This window comes from Mus musculus, chromosome 9 (genome assembly GCF_000001635.26).
Source record: "Mus musculus strain C57BL/6J chromosome 9, GRCm38.p6 C57BL/6J".
Taxonomy (NCBI): Eukaryota; Metazoa; Chordata; class Mammalia; order Rodentia; family Muridae; genus Mus; species Mus musculus.
Genome location: NC_000075.6, coordinates 73,657,818 through 73,679,338, shown reverse-complemented (window position 1 = coordinate 73,679,338; position 21,521 = coordinate 73,657,818). Strand labels below are relative to the sequence as shown.

At 40.2% G+C, this 21,521-nt stretch overlaps 1 protein-coding gene across 7 annotated transcripts in view; it reads left to right on the top strand.

Moving 5' to 3' along the window:
* Unc13c (unc-13 homolog C) overlaps nucleotides 1-21,521 on the top strand; it is a 528,734-nt gene that overhangs the window by 328,817 nt on the left and 178,396 nt on the right. For all 7 annotated transcript variants that reach the window (XM_006510931.4, XM_006510934.4, XM_006510932.4 and 4 more), the window contains 3 exons: nucleotides 9,779-9,847; nucleotides 11,692-11,781; nucleotides 13,673-13,801. In XM_006510931.4, the coding sequence (XP_006510994.1) occupies nucleotides 9,779-9,847; nucleotides 11,692-11,781; nucleotides 13,673-13,801 (288 nt within the window). The remainder of the gene's footprint in view (nucleotides 1-9,778; nucleotides 9,848-11,691; nucleotides 11,782-13,672; nucleotides 13,802-21,521) is intronic.

Below are 21,521 nucleotides of genomic sequence, written 5' to 3'. Positions count from 1 at the left end.
GCATCTCCAGTCAAGTTCATGGAGGATATTTTCGTTGGCCCATCTGTTGTAGAGATCAAATGTGGGTTTTGTGTCTTATGATTAAAAACAACTGAAGAACAGTATTTAGAAAGACACAGGCTATAGATGAACTTGGGTTCCATTAGAGAATGCACCCAAGAGGAAGAACACGCATGTATTGTCTGGGGTGAATTCTTCAAGGAAGAGACAAGTACTATTTAAAAAACAAAAAGCAAATGAATCATGGGTAACTGAGGATAACTTTGGAGCTATGGGTAACAGGTTCGATTATGGCCATTATCCAGTCCCTTCTGTCATCAAAACCTGCTTCTCAACCTGCTTAGTGAGGCTAATGAGTCCTACTCCAGAGTTCTTCCCAAATTTGAAGTAAAGATCAGTTGAAATTTAAGAATCCATAATCTAATGTGCAAAATATGAAGATTCTAAAATTATATGAGGTATGAGAGGTTTGTCCTTCCTAGCTTACCTACAATATAAGCAACACACTGTCAGCTACTACTGTTAGATAGATCATGTCTTGCAGGAACTGGGACTAAAGAACTTTCTGGAGCCAGTTCAACAAAATACTGTGATGGTCAAAGTTCAGACCAAAGAAGATTTTTGCAATAAAAGCATCACCTTGGAAACAGAACCTGTTGTCTTGGGACTTTGTCTATAACATAAAGCATGCTGTGTTATGAAATGGCTCTGCTTCTATTCTGCCTGGTGTGTGCACTGTGGAGAACAAGCCAGGCTTGCAGAACACCGAGCCTTTCTGCCTCTGAGAAGATGTGGGTACTTGATTAACATCCTCCATAAAAGCCACCTGGAGGAAAATTGGATGCCACGCTCTCTTACTTCACACTGACCCAGAGAGAAAAAATGCATTGACTTCGGCACATTTCACATCTCAATAACAACATGCTTATAGCAAACCTCATTTTGTAAATCAAATAACATCTTGTAGAATAGAAGCAGAAAAAAACCTGAAATGTTTGATCAAACCACAACTCAATTAATTGGCGGAAGGGCATGTGGCTGTGTATCTTTTTCCCTCACTGTGGAATATAATTCTGTTTCCTAAACCAAACATATCAACTATACTATCTCCCACCTCCACTTTGGAGCCCTAAGTTCTTAGTCATTCAAGGACTTAAGTAGATACAGATAAAGTAGATACATGGTCCAGTGATAGTGTATATAGGCAATTGTTTAACCTTTTAAAAAGGTATAACCCAGATTTTTCAAATCCTCCCAAACATAGTATTTGAAAATGTTTTCTTCAATCTGGGCATGGTGGTGCATACCTTTAATTTCAGCGCTCAGGAGGCTGAGGCACATGCACTTCTGAGCTCGAGGCCAGCTGGTCTACATAGAAGACATAGCTCCAGTATAGCCGGGGCTACATAGAGAAAAAGAATTAAACACAAAGGAAAAACAAAAAGAGAAAGCTTTCTTCACAGTCTTACACACCCTAGGCAGGTGTTCTACCACCAACCTGCATTCCCAGCCCACCCATGTGTTCATTTCTTTGCCTACTTGTTCTTCCAGTTTACTTGACAAGTCCTATAAGCTACTGCAGCAGCTGATGGAATGGAAGAAAGATACATTCTTACTTAGACTCTCTGGGGTTTAGACTCTAATGAGATAATCACAGAAAAGTAGGAAGTAAACACAAGTCATTTCCAGATGTAGTGAGTCTCACAGAAGATTTCTCAGTATTTACAAAAGCATGGAGACTGGGGGATAAGGAGTAATTGATGGTCTTAGGTCCGCCCAGAAGTTGACAGGAGTAGTGGACAGTAAGTTCCAAGTCCAAGATGTACCAGGAAAACAACCCCAGACTTACTGAGATATTTTAGTAACTACAAGGAAGAATGAAAATAGAAAATGAGTTGAGAAGTGTGCATAGGGTTGGGAGAGATGGCCCAGCAGTTGAAAGAGCATGCTTCTCCAGCAGAGGACCCAAGTCAGGTTCTCTGTACCCAGCTAGATGTTGGGTGTGGGTCAAAACCACCTATAACTCCAGCTCCAAAAGGACCCAATGTCTCTGGCCTCCTCAGATATCTGCATTCACAGGAACATACAAAACACACATAGACACACATATGCATAATCTAGAAATAAATCATTTGTAAAGTGTGCATAAGACAGCTCATCTACTGCAGAGTAGTGATATATGGGTACTTCCTGAGGAAGTTGGTTAGAAAATTAATATTGGATCACCGGGGGACTTCCATAGACACTGGGATGTTTGGACTGCATATTTAATATGCAGGATATGTTGAGATAGGATTTATGATGGAGCAGGACCACTGTAAAGTGAACGCTGCAGAGGGGAGAGATTGGATACATCTGACATAGGCTGTGGTGTGGACACTGTCTTAGAAAAGGTAGAAAAGCATTTAACAGAAAAGTACATGCTTTCTATATCATCTGAAGGACTTCCATAGTAATTCCAAATGCCCTGATTTACAAGAGAAACAATAAGCTTTCATAACATCGGGAGTGTAAGGAACAGGGGATTGTCTGCCCTGTCATGTCTTTCCAAAATCATTATACTGGTAACAATAGACTGGAAAACAAACATCTCTATAACTTGGCCAGTTGAAGGAACAAGCCAAAGGGTAAATGATGGGGAGGGGTCACTAGGCCTGTATCAATGAACATGCTGCCTAGCTACCATGAAACACAGCGCCTGCAGGCTACCAGTGCCCCTGCTGTAATGGCCCCATCTTCCCCCCAGCCAACCTCGCTGGCCCAGTGGCTTCAGCACTGAGACAAAAGCTAGCCACAGTCAACTGGGCCCCGGGCAGGACTGTCTCTTTCCAAATATGGTCGCCGGGACACTACACAACTGATAGACAGAAACTAAGTTCATTACAGGAAGTTGATGGGAAGGACTCTGAGAACAAAAGCGTTGGTGTTGAGTCTCTGGACTCAGGGACAGAAGCACTGGTGTTGAGCCTCTGGAGTGAGGGACAGAAGCATTAGTGTTGAGTCGCTAAGCTGCAGGAAGCTGTATAATCAAAGAGAAGAGAGTGAGCCCTAGTCCTGGTCACTGACAGGGGTATAAGGGGTGGGGCAAATATGCTGATGACCCCAGTTTGGCAATGTGACAACAAAGGCTAGTCAATAGCAAAATGGAGTGTGAGGCGAAAGGGGAATAAAGGTGAAGAGTGTTTTGGAAAAGACTGTTAGATCATTTCTTTTTAAAAAGATTTTTAAGTGTGCGTGTGTGTTTGTGTGTGTGTGTGTGTGTGTGTGAGTGTGTGTGTGTGTGTATGAATGCAGTGCCCACCGAGGCTGGCAGAGGATATCAGGATGTCAGATCTCCTAGCAATGGAGTTACAGGTGATTGTGAGCCACCTAGCATGGGTTCTGGGAACCAAACCCAGACCCTCTATAAAAACAGCAAATGTTCTGACTCACTGAGCAGTCTCTCCAACCCCATCATTGTTTCTTCACAGCTTAACTAAATCATTTATGAAGGAAGTCACAATCTAGTATTTGTTCATGACACTTGCATGACTTTACAGGATATTCTTGAAGAAGAATATAAATTCTTCAATAGAAATTTTGTTGTAAAATTAACATTTATGACAGATACTATTAGCAGCACAAACTCCAAGAAAGGAAACTGGGTGTTTTCATTCACTTCATTACACAAAAAAATTCTTCTTTGGATTCTGACTATATATTATTTGATCATTTCTTCATATGACAAAAAACTCTGAAATGTTTTTTACAGGAAAAAAGAAAGTCTTTCAGTCTTTCACATCAATGAGGAGGCATGATTTTTAGATTCTAACCTAGAGGAGTTTATCTTCATGATTCACTCCTAATTCCACACAATCCTGATGCCCAACTCTTTTAATGGCCTTCCTCAGACTTGGTAAAAATATCTATTACATTTATGTCAGAGATGATATAAGAATAAAGAGTGGCCCGTGAAAAACAGACAATAATGATTTTAGTCAAGGCTATTTCAGTAGAGGAGAGAGATGACTTTAGTCTCTACCCCAGTCCATTGTGATAGAATGTGTGAGGATTTTCATATGCTTGTATTAGAGAGGATGCTGAGGAGACTTAAAAAAATGGACCAGTGGGATATGACCAGCATGTTAAAGTACGTTTAAGTTTTCAGTTTGTTTTTTGTGACAACAAATGTTGCCTATCCATGTGCCTCAATGACGGACTCCTCTTCCCTCAAGGAGGCTGGGACACAGGTGTTATTCTCTCGCAGAGCATTGCAACTCAAAATGATGGATTCCCAAGATTTCCAGGAAAACATTTGTGGGTTAGAAAACTGGAAATATTTTTTAAATATTTACATAATCAAAAGAAAGAGTGAACAGTTACAAGGTTTCTGAGCTCTAAGAGAGGAAGCTTCAGGACAGGAATATAGACAGATCTTATACAAGGATAAGCCAAGTGAAAGAGCCTTAGGAAGCCCATGGCATGGACTAGGGCATGTCAGTGCTTCGCCTGTTCTCCTGTGAGGGACCAACAAACACTTAGAAATTAATGAAATGTTAATTTTGCAATACATTTATTAATATCAATATTAATCTCAAATCAATAAGAAATGCAAAGACATTCCCAATATGTTTTTATGATTAACTGAATTATGTAAAATTATTAAGAGACCTTAAACATTCTGTTTAAACAATTCTCTTCTTCCCGAGTTGTTGGTTTTAATGGATCTGGATGGAGGGATTGCCAGTCCATGTCCTGGTATTCTTTATCTTATTTCTGACATTCTTCATAAACCTGAGATCACTGAGCACATAGGACTCCTCCAAGGTGGTACTGAGGCAGGTGAAGGTCTCAGAGCTTGATCAGCATCAAAGCTTAGCCACACTGTGACCAAGATGGGAAGTGGAGAAAGAAGCTAGGCTGTGTGGAGACAATACCCATTCCTAGCAGGAGCTTTTCTCCCGACCATTTCCAGAATCCTGGGGGAACCTTTTCTAAAGTGTAATCATGAGGTAGCCACTTCCCTTCCCTCCCTTAGTCTTCCCTCTGTTCATGAGTCCAGTCCAGCCCACCTATTAGTTTTGTATGGCCAATGAGTTAAGAATGAATTTTTTTTATGCTTTTAAAAGTAATTTTATAAAATCAAAAGATTATGATCTTGTGATCCATTAGAATTACATAAAATTATAATTTTGCTGGTGATCAATAAAGTTTTATTGAAAAATAACCATGTCCAAAACACTTGTGTATTATCTAACAAAGCTATCATGAGTGTCAGATTGAACTAGTGATAGAATTCTTAAGGTCAAAGCCTCTAGGCCTCTTCAGATAGCTTGCTGTCCACTGGTGTTGGTATTTTAATCGCCTAATTAAACCTGACATTTTGATAAATGATACTACCTACTATTGCTACCATGATTTGCCTACCAGACAAGTGCAGCCCTTACCTACTCTAACGGGCTGAATAATGTAGCCATTCCCAGTGTGGCTCTGTGACCCTTGGGAGAAACATGTTTTAATCACCTTGTCTCTTATTTACTTCTCGGATCGTGCCATGCAGATAGCAGACCCCCTCTGTGGTCTCAAAGGCAATCTCCCTCTAGTTAAACAGAAATACGGTAAACAAAATTACGTCTCAAGCTGTCCCTGCTGTTTAAAGAACCCCTTTGAAAATTCAATCAACAGAACACTTTTAATTCTGCTTCTTCAGTTGTGATTTGGGATTCTCTGACAACAAGCCCAGCAGATTTCTTTCTCCGGGTTTCTTTCTTCCTTGCACGTAAAATTTTCACAAGGGCTCTGAAAACTAAGCTAGGGTGAGGAAATATGAGAGTTGCCTCAGTCAGAATTCTGGTCATCCCCACAAGATAGAAAGCTCATATGTCCAGCTAAGTAAGACTCTGCCACACATAACCTAAGTCCAGGGGCAATAAATACTGGGGTGGTGTAGCTCACGATTGTAATTTTAATGTGTGGATAGGGTCTGGGGAGATGGCTCAGTAGGTAAAGTGCTTGCCTTGAAAACACAAGGACCTAAGTTGGATCCTGGAAGCCATAAATGATGTCAAGTGTGACAGTACATGTTTGTCATTCTAGTGTGGTGGCTTGAATGAGATTGGCCCCCATGGGCTCATGTATTTGAAGACTTGGTCTGAAGTTGGTAGAATTGTTTGGGAAGAAGGAAAAGGTGTGGTCTTGTTGGAGAAGGTGTGTTACTTGGGATGGGATTTGAAGTTTCAAAAACCCACACAATTCCAAGCTCTCTCTCCCTCTCCCTCTCCCCCGTCTTCTTCTTCCTCTCCCCCCTCTCCCTCTCCTTATCCCCCCTCTCCCTCTCCCCCCTCTCCCTCTCCCTCTCCCCCCTCTTCCTCTCCCTCTCCCCCTTCTTCCTCTCCCCCCTCTCCCTCTCCCCCCTCTTCCTCTCCCTCTCCTCCCTCCCCCCCTCTCTCTCTCTGCTTTATGGATGCCGCATATATAAGCTCTGAGCTATTGTAACAGTGCCATATCTGTCTGCTGCCATGCTCCCCACCATGATGGTCATGGACTCACCCTCTGAAATTGTAGCACCCATAAACTCTCCTATGCCTTAGTCATAGTGTCTTATCACACCAATAAAAAGCTAATTAAGACACCCAGCATTAAGGAGGAAGAAATAGGTGGATCCCTGGGACTCTTATGAGCCAACCTAGACAACTTGGTGAGTTCAAGCTGGTGAGAGACCTTGTCTTTTTTAAATAAATATGTATAGTATCTTTCTGTTTCATTAATTAATTATTTTCCTTGATTAGGATCAACTATGATTCTTTAGCTTTTCTTATTTAAAAAAAATAGTGGGTTGTGAGGAATGAGGAATAATATCTAAGGTTGTCCCCTGGCCCCCACACATGCTTGTACATACATGTACACAGATATGCACATGCATACAGACATACATGAGGATGGACACACATACACACACACACACAACTAGATGAATATAAATAGGCAGACATGGAATTCTAACAGCATATGGCTCTACCATTCTCACTTCCTTAGCCTCTCGCCTTGTAGGCACCAACTAGGCTTTAGCATCCAGTGTCTTCCCCAGCTAAAAGGAATCAGAAAAGCAAATGACAATAAGACTAAAGGATGTACTCAATAAAGAATTGTGTAGCAAATACTAGTAACATGAACAGACCCTGCCAAGCACTCTTTCTGGGATCTTTTCAATCAGTAATTAATTGACAAAAGAAAGCTGAGTCTTTTCTCCTTAATAAACTCAGTGTGTCTCGTTGTCCAAGACTACAGTATCTGCATGAAGTCTGGGAAGGTAACCATTTCCTACTGGGCACATTCACCACATGAAATTCTCTCATTGAAAAGCAGTGGAGAATTAGATGCTGAGCCGTGGCAGCCCTGCTGAATGGAACGGGATCAGTGATTTGGGGCAAAGCACAGTTCAACAGTCAGGTCAGCTGTCTTGATGATTTGTGCCAATCACAGAGGTCAGGCACAGCTTCCAGAGATGGGACACAAGTCAGACTGACTTTTATAGTCACCCGAGTGATTAACTTTACTGTGGCCCTGAACTCTCTGTTGTAGTGATTCTTTCATCTTTAGTTTTCATTTTGATGGATGGGAGTAGAGGGGGCAGTAATAAAGGCCAGCCAAGCTTGTTGTCTTCCCTCCCCAAAGAACACGCCGTTGAGACAGGAGAAGGAAAATCTAAGATTTAAGTTCATCTGCATATCTCAGTAGCTTTGCTGGACAAAGTGACCTTAGACTGCTTAACAAAGTTCTAGAAGCTTCTAGAAGGCAACGCTTCTATCTTCAGCTTCCATGTTTTCTCCACCGGAGTTAGAATAGGAGTGGTGTTTAACCTTTGTTTGCCATGTGTGATTCTGAAGATGACAATTCGCCAAACAGTTAGAACTTTTAATTGAGTGAAAAGTCGTCAAAAGTCTTTTAACTTATGCTGCTATTCAGCTGTGACTCTCTTAAGCACAGGAGCTTCAAAGACTAGAGTTACATGGCTCATATATCTACTTTTTATTATTATTCTTTTTTATTAGATATTTTCTTTATATACATTTCAAATTTCAAATGCTATCCCGAAAGTTCCCTATACCCTCCCCGTGCCCTGCTCCCCTACCCACCCACTCCCCCTTCTTGGCCCTGGAATTCCCCTGAACTGGGGCATATAAAGTTTGCAATACCAAGGGGCCTCTCTTCCCAGTGATGGCCAACTAGGCCACCTTCTGCTATATATGCAGCTAGAGACACGAGCTCAGGGGGTACTGGTTAGTTCATATTGTTGTTCCACCTATAGGGTTGCAGACCCCTTCAACTCCTTGGGTGCTTTCTCTAGCTTCTCCATTGGGGGCCCTGTGTTCTATCTTATAGATGACTGTGAGCATCCACTTCTATATTTGCCAGGCACTGGCATAGCCTCATACAAGACAGCTATACCAGGGTCCCTTCATCAAAATCTTGCTGGCATATGCATACATCTACTTCTTAAATTAAGGAGAGCTTCTAGTTTGCCAAGACTCTGCAAAATGTAATTTGGTATTTATAGACCACTGATGTAGACAGAAACCCTTGCTCCCCAGTCTCCCCTCACCCACTCATTATTTTATACTTTTATAAGGAAACTAATAGCCAGGACAGTAGCCTGTCTACTACCTGCAATGGTTTCCAGTTGCCAATTTAATGTGAGGTAGAATCAGCTGAGAAAGGAGTTTCAGTGAGGGGTCGTGTAGGTCAGGCTCGCTTATAGGCATGTCTGGGGGTGGGAGAGTTATCATCATTACATTAATTGATAGGAGAAGACCCAGTGTAAAAGTGAGCAGCACAATTCTCGACGTTTGAATTCTGAACTGTGAAAAAAGTAGAATGAAAAGAAGAAAAGGAAAAAGCAGGCTGAGCATGCATGCTCTCTGCTCTTGCCTATGGATGTAGCCAGCTGTTTAAAGTTCATGTCACCTTCATTTGCTTACAGTGGAAACCCTTTCTCTATAAGCCTGTCTTGTCGGGTATTTATTTTATCACAGCAACAGGAAGCAAAGCTTATGGGGTATTTGGTGAGTCTGTGTGTGCGGTCTTCATACTCCCCTTCTTTGTATTAGATACATCTTATTCCAACTTTTTATTTACTAGCACAGCTCCATACTCTCCCCAGCCAAATACTTTTATGGAGAGCACAGTCCCACACTGACACAGCCCTGATGGCAGCAGCAAGAAGTAGGACTCAATTCTTATAGGATCTGCAGAGATAAATCATAAAATCCTTTAAAAGCAATCAATCCCTTCAGAGTATTAAGTCTGTGCTTGCTTCCCAGAAGAAAATATCTTTTTTAAATGTTTTTTTAAAACACACACACTAGCTGTTTCCATTCCCATGGTTGGAAATTAATAAATGTCATTAATTTTCTAGGGGTCCAGGGTAGTGTGCAGAATTAAAGCAGGGGGTGAAGTGTGTTTTCTTCTGCTGATACACTGCAGTACTTATATAGAGAAATGATGGGAATTCATTTCTCTGCAGAATAACTCCAGTTTCTCTACTAGGACAACTGCACCATTTCCTGTCATTCACAGGGATAGGTGGGTGACTTACCTGAAGAATGGGATGGCATTAAAGACCCAGAGATGGACTCTGAGCCACTATCATGTCCTGTGGTTGTGACTTTGGACAGTGGTTGACATCAGTGCTCCCCTCTCTTTGTAGAATGGGAACAGTAGTGTTCATGAATAGCTGGATTACATTGAGTGTGGTTTGCTTCTTATTTCCATCTCCCTGTCTTGTGTTTCCTTGGTACAGAGGGAAAAATTCATAAAACTACTGGACCAGTTGCATAACTCCTTAAGGATTGACCTGTCAAAGTACAGGGTAGGTACAACATGATTTCCCTTCAGGTAGGGAAATCTTCCTTTCTCTGGATAATTTCTTCCCTTAACGTAGGGAAACCTGCCTTTGTTCTAGGTAATTTCTCAACATAGTTATCATTACCTGTCCTGAAATAGGAAAGTAATACTGATTTTTGAGTCTGATACATTGGAAGCAATCCTCAAGAGATTCTTTGTTGTTCTCATACTCTGGGTGCACATAAACCCTAACAATAACAATAACAATACACTGTGTGTGTACAGCTCACTCTTGGAAATCTTAACAACCATCTGGTGGAATGCCCGTGAGCCGATTCATCGAGAGAACACAAGGTCCAGCCTTATTTTGAGAATGTATTTATTAAAAGTCTATAATCATAATTGTGAACATTTTCTTTTTCATATATTCATCTCCTACATTCATTTTTAATTAATCTCTTAATGATGAATAGTTAAATGTCAGATAGATGCATAGATAAATTGATGGATGGATAAATAGATAGATGAAAATATAAGTTGATAAGATAAATAGATGGTGACTGAATAGACATATAGACAGATGAATAGATTGATGATGAATGGATGGATGACAAATAAATGGATAGATGAGTTGATTGATGGGTAAATTAGAGATAGATAGATAGATAGATAGATAGATAGATAGATAGATAGATAGATAGACAGATAGACAGATAGACAGACAGACAGACAGGTAATTGCATATTTCTGAGAATTACTAACTGAATGTTTTCAAGGTCCAATTGCATGTTGAAAGTAACATCATTATAACATGACAACATCACACCTACCAGTCTACTATAGAAGGCATTTCAGGGCAAGATGAGCCTTGAACACAACTTATGTGTCATCATGTAGCCACTAAGCCCACTCAGGGTCATATGACATATCCAGGAGTCAGTTTGGGATTCTCTGATGACTGTAGAAAACCTATACAAAAACAATCATCAGTTAATTAAAGAGCTTTCTTAAGGTTAAAACCATTTGTTCTTTCAAGTTCTCTTATAAAGGTACTTTGCTTTCCCCCCAGAATTCTAAATATCTGTATTTTTAAGAAACTGGTCTCAGGGCTCCTCAGTATGGAGAAAGTCATGTCTCAAATTCATATTTCAGATCTTGGCATACAATCTTATTTTCTATAACTAGAAGTTTCCTTGTGGCTGAAAAGTGAACATTATCACCTGTACTGTGTTCAAAGTAACTTTTGAAAATTAAACCCATCTTTGGAAAATGATAAAAAATTTTTAAAAATACTAATATCCCTTCTTTAAAAAGGATATTTTATAAGCAGGAATTAGTCCTTTAATGTTGCATAACTGATAATGTAGTATACGTTTAAAACTTTGTCTTTATTGATGCACAGTTTGATCCATTGATACGATGGATTTGTTCATTTTCAGCTCTCCATTCTCCACTCTCACCACCCTCTCTCCTGCTGGAACACTTCTTATCAACTCCACCCCAACTGTCATATCTTTATCTTGTGTGTGGCACACTGAGTTTAATTAGGTTTTCTTGTCAGAGTATGGGTAAGAGGTTATTTACTGGAACACCACAACTCATCAGTGGCTGCTAAACCCCTGAAGAAAATGGTACCCTGAGGATGAATAAAAAGGTCTGGCTTTCTGAGATGAATAGCAGAATATTTCTAAACCTTCTGTTTTTCAGAATGTTCTATGATAAGAATTTAGAAAGAAGAATACTTTTTATAAATTATTAACTGTTATATGACTTACTTCATGCTTTTAATTTTTTTCACAGTAAGCTTGTTTTCATTAGTTTCCATACTATGTCAACAACTTGACCCATCTCTGTTTCATATTTAACCAGGAAAACTTTCCAGCCAGCAACAGTGAGAGACTACAGGACCTAAAGTCCACTGTGGACCTGTTGACCAGCATCACCTTCTTCCGGATGAAGGTATCTCATCTCATTCCCACAATGCCTTGGTGTGACATCAGAACCCATTTGTCCTTGGACAGAGCTTGGCTTGATTCTGCTCTTGACCAGGTCCAGCCAGAAATCCTGGGCTAGATGACTTTTCTAACATAAGGTTTATCAAAGAAACAAGTGTTCTAGTCACTTTACACTGATACATTGGGTCAGAACTAAATAAGTTTTGGATGCTCTTTCAGTGACGATACAAGACACTTTTTAAGAAACAGCAAAGTTATTATGCTAAGTCAAAGTAGAGTTACATTCAAGTATTAACAGAGATGGTTTGCTGACTTTTTACTGCAGGAGAAGAGCTGACTCCTCTTCACCTGATGGTGCTAGCGCACAGTGTTAGCCTTGGTAATTCTTTTATGAGAATTGGTCACATGATTTCTTGGTACAGTTGGCTATAATCTACCAAACTCTCTAGCCATTTCTGTTTTAAAATATTCCTTCTTTAATATCAAATTCTGGACAGTCATAATTTAGTGAAGCAGTTAATTTATGTTAAGCTTTTCAAACACAGCTTTCAAGGATGTAGATGTTCTATTCTTTTCTCTTTGAAATAGAATAATATGAGAGTTGGTCAGCAAGTCCTAAGACATCAAACAAAACAAAACAACAACATTCTCGGCTATTTTTCTCACCATTAGTTCTGTTATTTATAGCACTAAAAAATAAAAATAATAAAAGTAAATAGGATTTTATAATAGAAAACAAAAGCGTACTGTAAGGATGATCATTAGTTATCAGGATCCATTGGTGACTATAGTAACCAGAATTTGTATCTGTTCTGATCTCCTAGTACCAGTATACAGAGAATGCTAGAGAGAACTGGTCAAGGCTCAGTGAAAATGCTTACTGAGTTTTGACAAGTGATAGGTGCCACTGCAGAAGGATAAAAGGATAGGAACAAAGGAGCCTCTCCAGTGATAAGCATCTGCCCATGTCCCGCCCCCCCATCATGACCACACTGATGATTGTGATTCTACTGTTTATTTCACTAGCAAAATGAACAAAGAAAATAGAATGTCCTCAAGTAGTGATACAGCCCACCACCTTCCCCATCTGTGTGTCATTTGTGCTATTCTTTCTTTTGTATTGTTGATTACACCACCCCAACTTGCTCCTCTTAGGCACTAACACACTGGCTAGATTCCTCCCCATGCTACTGAATCAGCAGCTTCACTCTGCCCACTCTATACTCTCTACTATCAATTACACCTTTAATTTCTTTAAAACATGTTCCATGGACTGGAGAGATGTTTCTGCAGTAAAGAGCATTTCTGCTCTTCCAGTGGACCTAGGCTCTATTCCCAGGACCTACATCGTTGCTCACAACCACCTACAATCCCAGTTCCAACGGATCGGATGTACTTTTCTCATCTTTATAAAAACTGCTTACATGTGGTTCACAGACTACATTTAGGTGAACACCCATACATGTCAATAAATCTTTGAAACATTGCTTGACTTCACTTACCCCAGATTCAAAACTCTTCAGAAATTTTCTCTCCTTCTATTTTTTTTTTTTTGAGAAAACCAGGCCTACAGAGAGAGAAACACTGTCTCAGAAAATAACAACAAAACAATCTTGCATTGATTTATTGAGGGGCAAGATGGACACACATGTGGAGATCAGAGGGCAACTTGCAGGACTCAGTCATCTCATTCCACTGTGTGGTTTCCAGGGATTAAATTCAGGTCATGAGACTAGAAAACAGTGTCCCTTATCCACTTAGCCATATAACCTGCCTTACTTAAACATTTTCTCAGGCCGTATATTTTAAGCACAGTCAAATCACTTGAATATTGTTATAATGGCTTTATGGGTTTGCAGCATTCTGTTATTTTTTTTAAATGATTTGTCTGCCAGGTCCTGGAGCTGCAGAGCCCCCCAAAGGCCAGTGCAGTTGTGAAGGACTGTGTCAGGGCTTGTCTGGATTCCACATACAAGTATATCTTCGACAACTGCCATGAACTCTATTCTCAGCTGATAGACCCGGTAAGAGGAGAAGTACGGCTTTATGAGTGCTGTTGTTCTGTTTCTAATATCTGTTTCAATGCACGTAGAATAACAGAAAATGGGGAGCTATGCTCATTTAGTCTCAAATTAACCACAGTTTGAGAATTCCCATCTCATGTCTTCACATTTGAACATCATTTCCCTACGTTTGAGCTAATTTATTCCTCACAATAGCTTTGTGTGGCAAAGGCAGATATTATTGTCTCAGTTTTTCAGGTGCATAATTGCAATTAGAAGAATTAAATGTCTTGCTCCAGTTCACAGAGTGGGTAGCAGTTCCTTTGAGGGAAACCCGACATTAGGCCTGGAAAGCATTAAGTGGAAATGTTCCCCACTCTTTTCTGTTTGTTTTCCTCCTTCTTCTTTTAGTAAACATCTAGAGAAAAAGAGACAAAGCTCCCATTGAAAATCCAGATGTGGAGGCTGGGAATGTATCTCAGTTGGGAAGTTGATTACCTTACATGCTCAAAGCCATGGGTTTAAGCCCCTACACTGCATAAACCTGGCATGGTGGCTCATGCCTGTAATCTAGACATTTGAGGGTGGAGACGGGGGGGGGCGGGACACAGGGGGTTCAACAGTTCAAGGTCATTCTATATAGTATGTTCAAAGACATTTGGACTTATATAGAGACCTTGTGCCCCAAAATAAGGAAAATGAAAGGAAAAGGACAAAGGGAGAAGTGTTCAATTGTGGAAACAGCTACATTGGATTTTAAAGTCTCCTTCGGAACTATTGATGTGACTATTATATATTATTACCTAAGCCTTCGACTCCTCTTTTCACTTTTGTAGTGATTAGAGAACCCTGTATGTAATTCTTTTACAGAGCTAAAAGTGTAGATATTTCAACAGTGGTGTTGCCAAATCTTTATTTGAGCAATCAAGGTCATGGGATAAGTAATTTGATAACACAGACTGTAACCACTACCAGGAAAGATGGAATTCTGTAGCTGTTATCCACCAAAAACTTATCCATGCACAAGGTAGCATGTCACACAACTTGGGTACTCTGTGAATGCCGGAAGCTGTAGTTACTATTTTGTTTATAAATGCACATGAGTTCAGACCCTAAGACTGATCTTAAAGTGTGTTCTGATGCTTACACACTAGAATTAGTGGAACAAAACCTCAGTCATGATTTTTCTCTTCTATAAAATAGATAGGATGCCTTCCTGTCTACTTCAGAATTGGGTTATGAAACCAAGACATGCTGCCAAGCACCTAGAGAATCAGAACTCACTGCAGAAGCATCAGTGATGACAACTGCTTAAAAACACACAGGATAGAGCCCAATGAAAATCTCTTAACATGGTAATTTTGTCAAAGCACAGGCCTAGGTTGAGAGGCAAATGTGAAATCTGAAACAATGTTATGAGGAGCTCTGAGCCAACTCAAGGAGTCTTACACAATTGAGACACATTTTATGCTAAAAGTTAACATTTGAAATCTTCCAGTAAATCTAGATGCTGTCACCTTTATTAACTTGAATTTGTTTATAGAAATAAATATTATATGTAGGAATATATATGTATATATATATATATATATCTTTAAAATAAATTAATTTTTATTTATAAGCAGGACAGAATGGTGTAGCATAGGTAAAGTAGACTCAATGCTAGACACCTTCTTAGAAAAGTCTTATGTTTAGTGTTATTTTCAGATTTCTCCTGAAGATCCCCAAGTCACAACACTGTTGAAGAGAAGGCTTGAGATAATACAATCTTAGGAAGAAATGACTTGGTCCCTTTCTCTAATTTCCTTAATGCATTTGTTTTTCTCAAATATTCTACATGGCTCTCTATGACTGGGTTCTATTTCCTTACCATTCTTTCAAATGTCCTATCGAAAAAGGCATCCTGCTATATTGCTTAAAAATATATATATATATATATATATCTTTTGAATTCTTTGTTTGACTTTTTAAGCAGGAGGATAGTATAGATGGCCAAGGAAAAAACAATCCAAACTATATAGGAAAATTATTTCTGAGGTTTTCATCTTAGGTAGGGAAAAGAGTTTAAAGCCATCAATAAATTCACAGATATACAATAATTTTTTGGCTCCCCCCTTTCTTTTTGCTTTGTCATGTACCAGATACTGTAAAAGAAAAAGGGTGAGAGGAGAATAAATAGGACAAACACAATCACTATGGACTTACTTCTGGCCGGGGGGTAGTTAGCAAAGCCATAATTACACCAGTAACTAAAAGAACGTCAAATTCCAGAGAACAAAAACCATGATGTAGTTTTAAAATACAGAAAGGGAAGAGCCACTGGAGCCTGGGATATAGGAAATGGTTAATGCTTGCTGCTGCAAGCCTGTCTAGACTAGACTGAGACCTATCGCACGGTACCGTCCTCATTCGGTGTGGGGGTTGGCGAGATGGCTCAGTGCCTATGGGCACTTGTTACTCTTGCAGAGCATAGTCACTTACAACCATTTGTAATTCCAGTCCCAGGGTGCCTAATGCCCTCTTCTGGCCTCCTTGAGCACTGCATTCACAGGGCGCCCATACACAGATGTAAGCAAATCTTGAAAAGTCACAGCATGGTTGGCTCCACCTATCAAGTTGACACCTGTGATTGGACTCAGGTTACATATAACCTACTAAAACTCTCTTCACTGGGTTACCAATCACGTGGACTTGGCCTAAATCACTTAGTTCTCTAACCTCATTTAGTTCCTCCTAAACACTTTCTGTTCTAAGTGGCCACTCCCTTACTTTCTTGTGTCTCACTAGCTGTTCCCCTCTGAGATTTTTAATCCCAGCCCTCCACCTCCAAGGATTTTGAGTGTCACAGCCACCACCCCAATGCTTTGCCTTAGCCTCCAGCTATACAGAATGATTCTGTTCAGGATGCCAAACACCTGCCAGCTGAACTATAAAATTCTAAATGGAAAACAACTTGTTGAAAGTGAGGCATTGGATCCAGGCAAGATAGGATCCAAATCTTGACCATTTCTTTCATTCTGCAGGCAGCTCTTAAGAGACCTAGATGAGAACAGGCTATCCTGCCTGCTTTGTTCAACACAGAACCCTGTCTCTGGTTTGGGGGGCACTAAGATGATCTAGGAGGAGCTGTAGCTTTGAGAGGAGACCCATTTGAACTCAAAGTTCCCATCAACTAGGAATCAACTGAGTCTTAAGAAAATTTCTGTAAGCTTTGATTTCTTTGTTTATTAAGAGGGGATAATGTTAACTACACTTGCTGCCCAAATTGCTGCGGGGGCTAAGGGAGGTAGTGTGTGTGAGTCCCTTGCCTGAAGATGCCCAGGAGGTCAACCTGTGATCCATTCCAGCAATACCTGCTTTGGTTCGGTGCCTTCCTTATAGAGCCCCGTGGTTAGTTAGTTATATAGAGGTGCCATTTGCAACACACAAAATCCAGTTTTCTGGGCCCACCAGTCTCTCTCTGAAATGTAAAGGTTGTTACTTTCCATCTGCTCCCAGGGAATCTTCCAGGTATTTGGAAGCACTGAAATGTGTTCTGTAATTAAGCTTGGCACCAGAGCTCTATCCAGATCGCCACTTCTGCAAATGCGCCTTGCTGCCCACTCCTCTCTGGTGGCTCAGCTTCTGGCATGGGTCCCTTTCATAACCTGTCACAGCAACAGGGCTGCAAAAGCCAAACCATTATCCTCTTTCACAAGGAAACCTCCACTTTTGCCCTCACTCAAGGAATGCAAAACAAGAACACCACGAAGTTTTACATAAAATTATCACCATAGGGGCTAAAGAGATGACTTCAAGGCTGCTCTTACAGAAGCCTGGGCTTAATTCTCAGCTGTCAAGTACAAAGTCTCAAACCACCTGTAAGTCCACTCCAGGGGATCTGATGTCCTCTTCTGACCTCTGCAGACACTGCATTCACATATGCACATAAGCACCAATATACATGATTGAAAATAAAAGTAAAAAATTCAAGATTATGACAATATTTGCCTCTTCCTGTGCACCCTTTCAAAAAGATTATATTTAATTAGATCTCATATATATATATATATATACATATATATATATATCCCTAGTTTATGCAAATGGTGGCATACTATGCAGTATTGTATGGAGCCTTATTTCATTTTCTGTGTCTTAGAGATGGTCTCAGAATTAATGCACAGGAACATTCTGATATTTCACATTTGCATAGCATAGTATTAGATGGACACTTTGCAGTTTATTTAACTCTTCCCTCTTGATAGAAATTTAAATTATTTCATATTACATTATTTAAAACAGTGCTGGGAAAATCTTATATATAACTTTGTGTCTCATAAAAGAAAGTGTATCTCTTAGAATTCTAAAAGATATGTTTGATGGAAGAGAAACAGACTTACAATTTTAAGGGATACTAACAAATTACCCTCCAAAGAGGTTTTAAAGTATTTAGGCACTGCAATAATCTATAGCAGGGTCTTTTTTCTGTAGAGTAGCCATAAAAAGTCCTACAAAAGCTAATATCTTGGGCCATCTGGGCAGCTCTAAAAAATAGATTTCATAATTAATAAGCCAAACAGTTTCATTTCCCATCATCGTGGAGGTTGAAAAGGCCGGGAGAATGGCTCTAGCAGGTTCAGTGTCTGGTGTGACCCGCTGTCTCCTTCCCAGGCTTCACCTTCGAGGTGTGCCTCTCTTAGGCAGCAGAGGAGCCAGGCGTCTCCTGCCTACCCCTTCATACGGACACTGTGTCATGACAGAGTAAGAGCTCCTCTCCTTGGTCTTTGCTCTGTATAGGCTCAGTGTCGGAATGTTTTCTCATTGGATTTTAGATCCAGGATATGAGTTCCAGGAGACATTAACATCAGCACATAATAGAAGCAGTTGTTTTGATTTTTCTTCATTTGATAGATATGGACGAATGAGTTGTTATATGCGTGTATCTTATTATTGATGTTTAAACGTGTAGAACTCCAACACTTGACCAAAGTATATGATATTTTTGATCAGTAGGATTTTTACTCTATAGTAAAGAAGTTGGATCTCTGTTCTGATAAAGGCTACAATGTGAATTTCTTTAAATTATACCTTTGCTTTCTAATTTTATGTCATCAGTTGCATCGACACATAGCTTATTTGGAAATTACATCTTGATAAGAACTACCATCCTTGCTGTAAGATTAGCTTTAAAACCTGGTCACAGTTTTTTGTCTGTGATGTATGCATACAGACGACCTTTTTAATGTTTGGATGCCTGACTCCCTGAGAAGTTATCCTGCTATGGAGTGTGATGAAACATTGCCTTACAGTAATATTTCAGTGAAAGTTTGAAAACAAAAGTATGAATTATAGAAGAGTATTAAATCAACAAATAACATCCCTGCCTTGCCTTGCATCCGTCCTAAAATACAGCCCAGAGAAGAGCGGAAGGACTTTCTCTTTTTCTTCCACTGTGTAGCAGGACTCTGGAAATTGGTTTCATGAAATATTAAACTTGAAAACAGTTGTAAAGCCCCATGTCAGGAATAAAGTGGCTTTCTCAATTCTAAATTTACTGCTCAAAATCCTTTTTAAAGGCGAAAGGGCCAGCTATTTCTTTTTAGGAGTGTAAAATTATACATACTTTTTGTACACTGAAAATTGTAAATGGTAATACATAAATTAGCTCTCTCTTAACTGGTTTATTGGGGGGGTAAAAAGATAAGTTCAGAAAAATAAACTGATTGGCAAGGGTGGAATTTTTAGGAGAAAGCCATTTGTGAAGCTAATCACAAGAAAGGCAGAAAGGCAGAAGGAAATCCATGTAAGCCATTCCCAGTGGACTCCCTCAGTGGCACTGGATTCCTGGTGGACTCTCTCAGTGGACTCCCTCAGTGGCAGTGGATTCCCAGTGGACTCCCTCAGTGGCTGTGCATGTCCCCCTCGCTCTTAGAACTGCACTTCTTACCAGAATTGTGTTTTCTTCTTCAAAAGAATATTTCTATTCCTTTCTTGACTTTTCTCCAAAACTGTGTAGTCTTGGCTGTGGTAATGGTAGAGGTGTACCCAGATGCCTTAGTTTTAAAGGAAAAATGAACCATTTAGAGGATTTTATATTCAAAGAGCCCCCAAGGCTCTTCTCATAATCCACTCAAATATTTGACCAAGGGAAGGCAGGGTACTCAGGGATGATGTTGACATTCAAGGAAGTGCATCAGTTGAGATTAAACTAGGGATGAACCGAGTGCTCCTATATCACCGTTATCCTTATGTGCCCCACAGATGTGCCTGTCTATGCAGTTGGTCCCTGGCCTCTTCCTGTTCCATGTGACACTCCATGGACCAGAGTGTTAACTCATTCACCTCCCAAGTTCATTTCCTATTGCATTGTTAGCAAAGTGGTGGAGTCCAGGGCCCACGGCATCAGCAGCTCCTGGAGAGTATTTAGCAAAGCACATGCTCAGGGCCCCCCCGCCCCCAGCTCTGAAGCAGAAGGTTTTGAGGGTAGGACCCACCAAACTGCTCAACAAGCCCTGCAGGAGATTCGGCTATTCCATCATTGTTTGAGAATCATGGATGCACAATGTGACTCAGAGAAGAAAAGGAGAGGTTTTAACAACAGATGGAAAGTGGCCCGAGAGAGTAAGGATGGGAGGCGTGGAAGCACAAGGTCCAGACAGAGTGTTATTTAAAAGAGAAGAAAAATGAGTTCGCATCTGTGCACAATCTCAGACTTGGGAGGGGGTCTGATGCAGCCAGAGAGCACATCTGGAGCAGCCGCTATCAATGGCGAGGCTGAGCTGACCCTGAGGCCCAGTAAGAATGAAGGTGTTACCATTCATTTGACACAAGTAACTAAACAGCGGATTTTGTGGGGACTGCAGCATGGGGTCCCTTTTTCCTGACAGGTAAGGCCAAGAAGTGAAAGACGCATAGGAAGCTAAGTTTAACAGTTTGAGTTTGTCCTGAAAGAACTGTGGAGCCAGTAGGAATTTTAAATAGGAGCCTTGCGTGATGAGATTTGTAAAGATGGAGCTGACAGCAGCAGAGACTTAATTGGAGGGGCAGGATTAGGAGCATGGAGAGCAGTTCACAGGCTCCTCGGGTTATCTTGCTCCATTATGGATCCTAATAGAACCCAATTTATATGACTTGTTCTTTCTAGAATAATTCGTTTACAAAACTATGTCATAGCTCTGTGGTGTGTGTTGGGGAACACTAACATATGCAGGCGATAAGCATCTCACCTCTGAAAAAAGCTCATTTCAGTTTGGGGATCGTTGGCAACTATGGGTATTTATAGACTGTACCATGAAAATAAGCTATTTTGAGTGCATTTAAAAACCCAATAAAAATCATATAATTGTGTTGAAGCAAGTTTAAATTCTTGTTTCTTTCAATTGGGCTGAAATGCTGTCCATTTGGCACAGGTGCTTTCTCTCTTAACACTGATGAGAAACTCCAGTCTGACCTTTGCTACCCACAAGCATTGTGAAAGTGAGAAAAGGAGTCTTTTGCTTAACTGACACAATATAAAACAAGAAGAATGGGATCCGGTGGGGACAATAAACACATGCATCTTTGTTGTTAAAGACTGCAGAAGTGCACATTATCTGTTAGTGATGCGGCAGACACGATTGAGTTAGGGGGTTACCCAAGCCTTCGCCAGAAAATAATTACCTAAAATGAAAAGAAAAATTGAATTGCATGAAAATAATTCAAATTTTAAAATAAAAGAAGTGCTTTATTTGTAAGTATTTGTACTGAAAGCCCTCTGGCC